This window comes from Eumetopias jubatus, unplaced genomic scaffold (assembly GCF_037043125.1).
Source record: "Eumetopias jubatus isolate StellerSeaLion01/CBP00866 unplaced genomic scaffold, mEumJub1_p1.0 scaffold_16, whole genome shotgun sequence".
Classification (NCBI taxonomy): domain Eukaryota; kingdom Metazoa; phylum Chordata; class Mammalia; order Carnivora; family Otariidae; genus Eumetopias; species Eumetopias jubatus.
In genome coordinates, this window is record NW_028274822.1 from 13,252,673 (window position 1) to 13,263,045 (window position 10,373).

The 10,373-nt window shown below is 43.8% G+C and overlaps 1 protein-coding gene across 3 annotated transcripts; it reads right to left on the reverse strand.

Annotated features, from left to right (window-relative positions):
- Positions 1-357: 357 nt before the first annotated feature.
- SERPINB12 (serpin family B member 12) lies at positions 358-9,621 on the reverse strand. 3 transcript variants are annotated; one of them, XM_088019528.1, is made up of 7 exons: positions 9,448-9,621; positions 7,219-7,353; positions 6,310-6,444; positions 4,635-4,752; positions 2,858-3,000; positions 1,725-1,892; positions 358-762 (listed from the first exon to the last, which is right to left on the reverse strand). In XM_088019528.1, the coding sequence occupies exons 1-7, from the start codon at positions 9,613-9,615 to the stop codon at positions 358-360; spliced, it is 1,272 nt and encodes a 423-aa protein (XP_087875654.1). In that variant the 5' UTR covers positions 9,616-9,621. The 3 variants fall into 3 exon arrangements, with proteins under 3 accessions (XP_087875654.1, XP_027958668.1, XP_027958667.1); XM_028102867.1 differs by having other exon boundaries at positions 6,310-6,450; positions 7,279-7,353; positions 9,448-9,615; XM_028102866.1 differs by having other exon boundaries at positions 6,310-6,450; positions 9,448-9,615.
- Between the last annotated feature and the right edge of the window lie 752 nt (positions 9,622-10,373).

The window sequence follows — 10,373 nt, forward strand, 5'->3', positions numbered from 1 at the left end:
TAATGACTTGAACTTTCAGGATTCCTTTAGAAGGAGGTAGGGAACTTAAAGTTAGTACCATTCTCAATTACATGACCTGCAGGTCACAGAGGGTGAATTATATGCTTGAAAGCTTAGTATGGTGAGAGGTCAGGGAGGGAGCCAGGGACTTCGATGCTAATGGAGGTAGATGAAAGTCAGCTACAGGGTGAGAGAAGAATCAGGACAGGCCCAGTGGCCGGAGGAAGGGGGCTTGGAGCTGTGACAGAATTCAGTCAGCTTTAGATATCAGCAAGAATGCAAATGCCCATGTTATGCCAGGGGGAGACCAGACTGCCGCTCTCTTCCAGCTCCCGGGTCCTAGATAGTGTGCTCCTTTCAAGGAGAGCAGACCCTGCCGTAGAAGAGAATCGTTTGGGTTTTGTTGTGTCTGATGAAAAAGAGGAAAGGGTGATCAGCAATAAACGTCACCCAGGAAGGCATGGACATTTCCATGCCGACGGCCCCACTGGCAGCAACTGCCTGGGTGCCGTTTTCATCCACTTCCACAAAGGTTTTATGGACAACTTTTGACAGGTACAAATTGGGACTTGGAGAAATTCCAGTAAGATCAGCCTTCCCTTCCTCGAAGATATCCGTGATGCCCATGTCCTGTAGAACAGAATTGAGATCATAGCTGTCTTCCAGGGTGAACTGCGGGAAGGAGACAGCTACTGTTTCTTCTGACATATTCTCTGAGCTGCTCCAGGCCACTATTTTTTCATGAGTGATGTTCCTTTCAAGCTACAAAAGGAAGGAAATAATGTTTAGGGTCAGATTATGAGCCTGCAAAGGATGCCCCAGTTACTTCAAAGGACTTGAGTCTATTTCAACAACCAGTAACAATCTTCAAGGTCCTTCCCTAAGCCTCAAACTACTCTGATCTCATTTAAATTCCCCCAAGCAAATCTCTTTCCTCTTTAGAAGTCACAGGACAATTTGATACCAATTCTGGTGTCTGACAGTGTCGGAGCCCAGCAAAGCTCAGTTGACCCAAGTCGTGCGAGCTTGGCCAAGCCTTAGCTTTCCAAGGTTCAATCCCCTCTTCTATAAAACAGAGATCATACTATTAGGCTCTTGCCAGGATTGAACAAAATGATGTATGTGAAGTAGTTAACATAGTGCTGGCATATAATACATTTTGAATAATGGCTATTCTTGTGATCACTGTCTGGGGATTTCTCTCTTCCTCTGTCTCCACCTCTTCACCGGACAGAACAACATAGAGCCGAGGCTCCCCAGCCTTCACCGATTCCCACTTCACAAGCAATCTATCCCAGCGGCAGTATCTCCACTCTGTCAAGGCACTTGCACCCAAAAACAGAGTTTAGCTCACAGGTCATTATGTGAGCCATAGCAAAATAGTCCAAGCAAGAGGCCAGAAGTCAGGCTACTCAGAGGAAAGGAAAAGCTGGTTCATTTGTAGCAATTCTCACATCACTCCGTGTCCAGATTCCTTGGTCTGGAGAACAACTGCAGAGAGCTGTAAGATGGGAGAGGAAAGCCCTATCCAACATTTTTGGCATTTTGTCCTTTTCTAAACCAATACAGAAGAACTATCTCATCGAATCGAGATTCTTATATATTCTCTGATATCTCTGATAGATGAGGTGCTAGCCTTCCTCAGGCAGGTAGACAGTAAATAGGGCTGCTCTCCAAAGATCGACACTGAAATATTTTGTAGAAACATAAAAGTGAAGACTTACCTCTTCCAGGCCCTTCACGTTATCTGCAGAGCAAGGAGGCAGCAGGACGAACATGCTGAGCGCCCCCTTAATATACCTCATTTCAAGAATCTGTGCCTTCAGCTCCTCTATGAAGCCAATTCGAAATAGGCCCTTTTGGTTCATCATCTTCACAGTCTTCTTTTCATTCTGCAGTGGACAAGATAGAAAGTCGCAGGACTGCCACCGTAAGCTCACACACTCACATAGCCTCCAGCTCTCCATTAAGATGAGAAGGGTCTTCACCAGAAGCTCTGAGCCATACCAGTGATCCAAACTAAGAACGCTCTGCCCACTGATCAGTCAGTCCTTCCTTTGCCAACACCTTATTTTCCCATGGTTTTAAAAGGTTCTTCAGCTCCCAAGACCACTCGTTGGTAAACTGTCTATCCAGGAATCTCCCTATAGCCTAGCCAGGGGAAATAAGCCCCACCAGCTTTCTACCTTCTGTGCCTGCACCACCCAGTCTCTTGGCCCTACCTGACCCCCTGCCCTCGCTGGCCTGAATGACCCACCACAGCACCAGTTGGAGCCTTGGTTAAATGATAATCATCTACATAGTAAATAACAGCACTTCTTCCATAGGCTTCCATCAGACGAAAGGGCACCATCCCAGACACCTTGTATATGTGAGAAGTCACCAATCTACAGATGAAGATGCACAGCACTTGCAAAAGGAACACAGCTGACAGGTGCTGGGCTGGGATTCCCAACCTTCCCTTTCCTCCATTCTACAGTCTGATGGATTAGAACATTGGTTTTTGAGACAAATACTCACAGATGTGAATGCTAATGCATGAACTGAGCTAAGTAATCTAACCTTTGCATTCTTTCCCCTCAACTCCTAAGAGGGAATAACAATAACACCCATTTTCATAATGATATTTTAGCGAACAAGTTGAAATAATGAATGGAAAATGCTCCTGGCAGTGCCTGGCACCAAGATGGTCAATGAACTTCAGGTACTAATTTTTGCTAATAACAAAATATTCTTATTATATTGTATGTCACCAGGAGACCTAAGTTTTAAAGTTGAATGCACATACTGCAAATCATACTTCTTAGTGGAAATTAAGAGTGCAATATCTAGAAAACCATGTGCTGTAATATCATACCTCATTTAGAGAGAAAAGCGCATCAACTGTGTTTTTAGAGTCAAAATATGTTTCCCATTTGGCCTTGAAGTAAACAGCATTCACCAGCACCAGTACAGTTGCACTGTCAATAGCTTCCTCGTTGAAGAGTTCCTTGATTTTACCTTGAGAAATGTTTCAGAGAATATCCTGAATGTGAATTGTGCCAGAAGTATTCATGTAGACAGATTTTCCTTCATGCTGCTTCCCATCCCCAAGGCTAGGGCATGTCTGATTCAAGGACTAACCCAAGAAAATCACACCACTCACAGTCCTGGATGCGGTGGAGGGGGAGGGGGGTATCATGGGGAGACACACTGTCACTCAACCCCAAGAGGGACCCATTCTAAATCACTGAAACTGAGGGAATTTCCTTCCATTCCCTGAGACACTGTGGTTGGAACTTGCCATTAGACATCTTACGCCACGACTTACCTTTCTTTTTTTTTTATTAAGTTCAATTAGCCAACATATAGTACATCCTTCGTTTTGATGTGGTGTACAATGATTCATTAGTTGTGTATAACACCCAGTGCTCATCACATCACGTGTCCTCTTTCGTACCCTTCACCAGGTTACCCACCCCGTGATTTATCTTTCAGAGTAGACTCTGCCACCTGATTAAATTATAACTTCCTGGAGAAACAGACTATTGTGTAAACTTCCTATCTTCCTATCAAAAGGTATATGTTTACATATAAACAAAAATGCATATAAATATGCTAGGCCAGGATATAAAATCTATTCGATAGGGGCTTTCACATGTCCTCTCTCATGCCATCCCATGTCAACCATGAGAAGTAGGTATGGTTGTCCCTTCTTATAGAGGAATACACTACAGCTAGTAAGAGGTAAGGCCACAGGGTCAAAAATCAGCAAGGCTGGCTGAGATCAGGTCCTGGGCCTTCCTGCTCTTGGTCCAGCTCCGAGGCTCCTTCCACCATAACACAGCCCTGAGGTGGACTGAAAAATCCCATGCCGTCAGGGCAATCATCCGTTTGCAGTGCGCATTCTTTCCACCACAAAATACCAAACCATCGGTTATCTGAATGCCTGCCAAGTCCTTAAAGATGAGTAGAGCTTTCTACCACAAGACTTCCACGTAAATTCCATAAATAATAGATTATGTTGACATCACCTACACTTAAAATACTCCAGGAGATTTAACTAGTGCCTTAGTATAAGTTTTTTTAGTGAACACGCATTTCTTCTTGGCAACTGAATGGAACCTTGAGGGAATGGGAATTTTTGTGACACGTGGACCAAGTAAGGAGAAATAATTTTGGAGTTTAGGTGCCCAAGACAAGGCCAGACAGGGGAGTCTCATATTAGAAAATTATTCCATTTTATGTTGAATTCTAAATTTCACTACTCATCACTATCTCTAAACACCCCTTCATCCAGAAAACACCTACGTACCTAGTGAAAAGTTGATAAAAATTGGGATTTTATTATTTCCATTTCCCTCTGAATAACTAGATTCTCTTCACAATCTTTCTACTGACCTTTTGTTTAAAAAATGGAAATAGTTAACATCCTGCTGGCATGTGCTTGGCTGAAAGATTTCACCTTTTCTGATGGAGCAAAGGAGTAACACAGCGTAAGCGTTTAACTGTTTGTGCCTACAAAACTGGCTTTGAACACGGCCCATGTATGGGAGCACCTGGTTTTGACAGACTAGCAATCTGAGACCACGGGCTGACTTTTCTCCTTTTAAATGGAAAAGAACACCAGCTACAGTGTGTTTGGTCTTTCTTACCTTGGGACTGAGATTCAACCCAAAAGTTAATCTGTTGTCTGGACTTTTCGGTGTCCTTCCGGAAATCAACACGTTCAATGGTTGTGTGATAAAATTGAATCACACCATCTAAGTAGTCCTATTAAATTGGAATAAAGAGAAATAGTACAATGAAATCAGATAACCATGCTAATAGTTAGGTGTGAGGCAGTCAGGAGAAGCCTAATGAGAGAGATGGTCATTTAAACAGGATGCACGTGGTGTCTATCTATCTCCACTCTTAATTAGCCAGAGGCCTTTTTCACTCACTGTGGTGACAATTTAGGATATAGAATGCTTATTCATGGGATGCCTGGGTGGCTCAGTCGGTTAAGTGTCTGATTCTTGGTTTCAGCTCAGGTCATGATCTCAGGGTCCTGAGATGGAGCCCCACATCCGTCTCTGCGCTCAGTGCAGAGTCTGCTTGAGATTCTTTCCCCTTCCTCTCCCTCCCCCTCTACTCCTCCCCCAGCTCGCACTCTCTCTCTTTCTCTCTCTAAAACTAAATACATAAAATCTTTTTTAAAAAGAAAAAAGAATGCCTATTCATGAAGCAGCCCACAGTTACAAGGGCACAAGCCCATTCCTACCAGATACCCTTTTCCTTGGACATCCCATTTGTGGAGACACTGCAACATGAGTATCGAGTAATTTGAGAAGCTTAACTATAAAATGCCTCTATTTTTAAGAATTAAAACCCTAGCTAATGGTTACAGAGTTTCTGGAGCGATGAAAACATTTTGGAAATTGGGTGGTGCTTACACAACATTGTGAATGTGATCAATGCTACCAAACTGCATACTTAAAAATGGTTAAAATAGCCATTTTATATTATATTTTACCACAATTACAAGGTAATATGCCCAAACCACTGGTGTGTACATTTTTCATAGGTGAATTGTATGATATGTGAATTTATACCTCAATAAAGCTAGTTAAAAAAAAAAAAGACAGCATCTAAAAACTCATTTCCACTGTTGAGAGAACATACTTATGTTGGCCAAAGGAGGCTAAGCCCGCCCCCTCACTAGACCAGCCTAACCACTTGCAACACACATTTGCCTGTGGTCACACCCCTCATGTCCTTTGCTAAGTATGTGGCTCCTTGCAGCGGTGACTGAGGAAGCTGATGTGTCTTGCTGTAGGTACATGCTGCTCAGCCACGGAGCCAAGCCAGGCGCCCTTTGGCTCCAAACGCAATCTCCTTCTGCGACACCGCAGTGCTGCTGAGTTTAATTCTACTGAGGGGCGGCCTGATGGTGGCATGAAAGGGGATTTTGGAGAAGCGCTGGGGGAGGAGTGGGGAGGGACGGGAAGAAGAGCTACCAAGTGCATTTACCAGGCACCTTTGCTGGGAAAGACCGTCACAAGAGAGAAGGCCATTACCAAACCCACAGGTGCTCCAAAAGCTATTAGTCACAGGACCCTCTTTCCACCCACAATGGGCCTCATAAACTGCTCAATTGAAAACTGGGAGAAGGGCAACAGAGAGTGTGGGAGAGAAAGAGGTGGGCCCCGGGGAACCCCCCCAGTCCACAGCATATCCTTCTGTCAGAGAGGATTGTGTTCCAGGTGCCAGGTGAGCAATCCAGCTACTCGATGATTTTTAAATGGCATGCCATATGATAGTTTTAATCACCAGCCACTCCGAACTCACCGGACAGATGGGGAATTCCTGCTCTCCATAAAGCCTGTTGGCAATACTTAGGGTGTAATCAACTCTGATCCTGTCTATCTTGGAAAGAAGCTGCCCGAAGTAGCAACTGAGCAGTCCACTCTCATCACTGGAAGACTCGGCCTGACAAAAGAAGAAAGAAAATGTGACCTGATCAGCAGAGTAAAATGCCACCAGACCACGTTGTCGTTTCACTTTGTTACCATGTGGGGGTGCAAGTGAGAAGAAGAGAGGAATGGAGGGCGGGAAGAGGTCCCAGTGGAAGATCATGGCTCTCACTTGGTATCAAAGTCATCCAGGAACAATACATCTGGGGACTCAGCAGTGCACACTGTGTTTTAGATCCGTGCACCTCGTTTTTCTCTATATTCGAAAAGATACAAGAAAAAGACAATCTTCTCTCCACCTTCCTCTTAAACTTTCTAAGGTACAGGGATATTTAACTTGGAAAATATCTTTCCCACTCCTGGTATGAGAACCAATAAAAGCTTTGTGTACCAGTAGATTACCCCATGAAATAGACAGGCCAAGGTACAGAAAGCGAGTAAGACTCCCACAGCTGATTCCTATCCCTTACTACCCTTCATCCTCAACCATGCTCCGTCCTGAGAACCTGTGGCCTGAAAAAGGAGGTGAGTCATGGGGCTTTGCTCTGTCTTCATCATGAGCAGAAGATACCAGATCCTACTCTTTAGGAGACTAGCTTACAGCCAACGACATATAAGATACATAATCAGAAAAGAATTGGAGGTCCTATGGCATTCTTGCTATTGTTGTTGCTGCTGATGACAGCCAGGTCCTAATGTCTGGGGATAAGTAACCATTGTCAAATATGGCATAACCAGAATGAGCAGGTCATAAGAAGAAGGACAGGAGCTCAGGGTGGCTCACCTGCAGAGTCAGAGACTCCCCTGTTTCTTTCTGCCCCTCCAGAGAGCTGTCAGCCAGCACTTCTTGTTTTTTGCTTTTCAGACAGGGATCAGGTTCTTTTCGTTCATTCTGGGAAAATTCATTGAAGTGTAGTACCTGTGGGAGGACAATTACGGGGTCTCTCAGACAATACAAACAGCAGGAGGTCTGAACAGCTTCAGAAGTGTTTTCATAGGGTGACAGGGACAGTGATTCCATAGTCAAAAAATCAACAACAGTTCAAAGGGTAGTGGATGTTTCTTTTGACTTGGTTGTGAGGTGGAATAGAAGAAAGCAAACTGCATGTTACCCCCGGGGTCCACATTTAAGAACGAATGCAACCAAACTAAAAGGATATCGAGGTATCCGTGAGACACACGTGGCTATTGAGCCAGCCAGACATTAGTGTAAAACACACATTGGATTTTTGAAGACTTAGCACAAAAAAAAATGTAAAATATCTCACTTAAATTGTTTGGTTACATGTTGATAGGATATTTTGGAAGTATTGAGTTAAGTAATATACATAATTTATTAAAATTAGTCTCACCTATTTCTTTTTACTTTCTTATGGCTGCTAAATTTTTTTAAATTACATATGGGATTTGAATTATCTTTGTGTTAGCACTGATCTAGACCTTCCAATCGATAAAGCAAGTGAGGACAGCAAAAGACAGCTACCCAGAGCACTGCAGAAAAGTAGGAGATAAATATATATCTTGCACTGCTCAGGACAGTTTTGCTGGGCAGGCAAAACCCAAGTGCCTGCAGAAAGAACATCTGAAACCTGACCGGGAGGATGCCAATCACACTCTAAAGCTAAGTTTCGCTAATGAAATAATATTCCCAGTAAAAGTAAATGAATAAAGCAGAATGACCCCAAACATATTCTACCTTAATCCAAGAATTCAACTCCTCCATACTAGGGACAATAGTGGGGTCCCCACATAAACTCTGTGCAGTGTGTGAGATCCGGGGAAGTTTTAAGACCAACCTCAGGAGGGTGTTGATTATTTGGGGAGTTGTTCTTGTCACATTCATTCATTCATTCATTCTACAAATTTGTATCAGATGGCTACTATAAGCCAAGCACTATTCTAGGACAAAGATTTTCACCATCTGTAGGATTATATTCTAGCGGGGGAGGCACATAGTAATGAATTACTGTATGCATTATCTTGGAAGACGGAAAATGCCATGTGGGGGAAAAGTAGCTAGGGTACGAGGGAATTTTACAGGGTTGGGAGTCAGGATGTAACATTAGATTGAGAAGTCAAGGTAAGCCTGGTTGAGAAGGTAAACTCTGATCAAAGTCCTGAAGGAGAAAGTAAGTTATAGATCAGTTATGGGGGGGGGGAGGCGGGGGCGGGGAACCATTAGGCAAAGGGAATGTAGCAAAGGCCCTAAGGCAGGAGTGGGCATGCTTACCCAAGGAATCTGGAGGCCAGTGTGGCTGGAGGAGTGGGGAGGGGACAGGGTGATAGAGGGAGTCGCATGGTTGTCAGGAATTCAGATGTTAGAACTTCATGGGCCATCGTAAGGACTCGGGCTTCTATCATTAGCTAAATTGGAAGTCCAGGTTTTGAAATGATGAGAAATAGGCTCTGAATGAGGTTTCCAAAGGATCTTTCTGGCAGCCAGGTTGAGAACAGACTGTCAGCAGAAGCAAGGAAGTCCATGAGGAAGTTGCATCCAGGTTAGAAAGGATGGTGGTGAGTCAAACCTCAGTGACACAGCGGGAAGCACCTGTGTTCTGGGTGTGTATCAAGCGAAAAGCCTTTTGGAGTTTGATGTGAAGTGAGAAAGAAAGAGAGAAGTCAAGGAGGACGCCAAGATCTTTAGCCACTGGATACATAATTGATGCTTACTAAAGATTTACTTACGGAAAGAGAGAAAACACATAGACATTAAAAATATTGCTAGTGATATCAGTATGGATAATTATAGAGTGGAAGGGGGACAGACATGCAGACAGACAGACGGAGACAGAGAAGGTGACTGAGAAAAGCTATGAGGCTGGAAGGCTGAAGAAGGGTCATAAAGGAGGCAGAGGTTTAACTGAGCCTTGAAGAGAGAGCAAGGTGGGATGTAAATGAAAACTCCAGGGCAGATGCAGCCTCCCCGCGAGCCTCAGGCTCAGTGAGCAGCGTGGCTTGCCAAAGGGCCTAGGGTCTCACTCTGAGAGTGGACCCAGAGACACTGGATCCACACCTGGTCGATCTGTTGTGCACTGTCACTTCTGGCCCCCAGGCGGACCATGCCAAGGGCAGCCGAGAGGCTCAGAGGACAGAAGAAAATGTTTTTATGAGGATCATCTTTGCTTATCTCCTGGAAAAGATCAAAGCAAAATTTGTTGTTGGCTGCCACGAGAGAATCCATCCTGAGATTGACGACAGTCTAAAAACAAAAACAAAACAAAACAGAGAGAGAAAACATGATGATCAGAGGAAGATAAATAAACAGTTCGCATTTTAAATACATGAGATATAATCATATACAATGATTCAGTGTGTTTTTAAAAACTCAAAAACTAAGGTCGTCATCATCCTGGTATATACATATTGATGTCCATATTGATATTGATACAGACAGACGTCTATTTTCATTTAATGATGTGAATTAGTTTCCTAGAGCTGCCGTAACAAATTACCACAAACTAGGTGGCTTAAACAACAGGAATTTATCTTCCCTCAGTTTGAGAGACCAGATGTCCAAAATCAAGGTGTTGGCAGGATTGGTTCATTCTGGAGGTTGTCAGGGAAAATCTGTTTCCTGCCTCTCTCCCAACTTCTGGTGGTTTCTAGCAACCGTTGGCGTTCCCTGGTTTATAGAGGCATCACTAATCTCTGCCTCCATCTTCGTATGGTGTTCTTCCCTGTGTCTTCTGTGCAAGTCCACGTTTCCCCTTTCTTATAAGGACACCAGTCATTGGATTAGGGCCCACACTAATCCAGTATGACCTCATCTTAACTTAATTACATCTGCAAAGACCCCATTTCCCAATAAGAGCACATTCACAGATATCAGGGATTAGGTCTTAAACATGTCTTTGGGGGACATGATTCTATTGTGGTAGAACTTTCTTTATTCAGGTAAAACAAAGTCATAGGCAACCGTGTCCTCATGGTCAAGTCAGC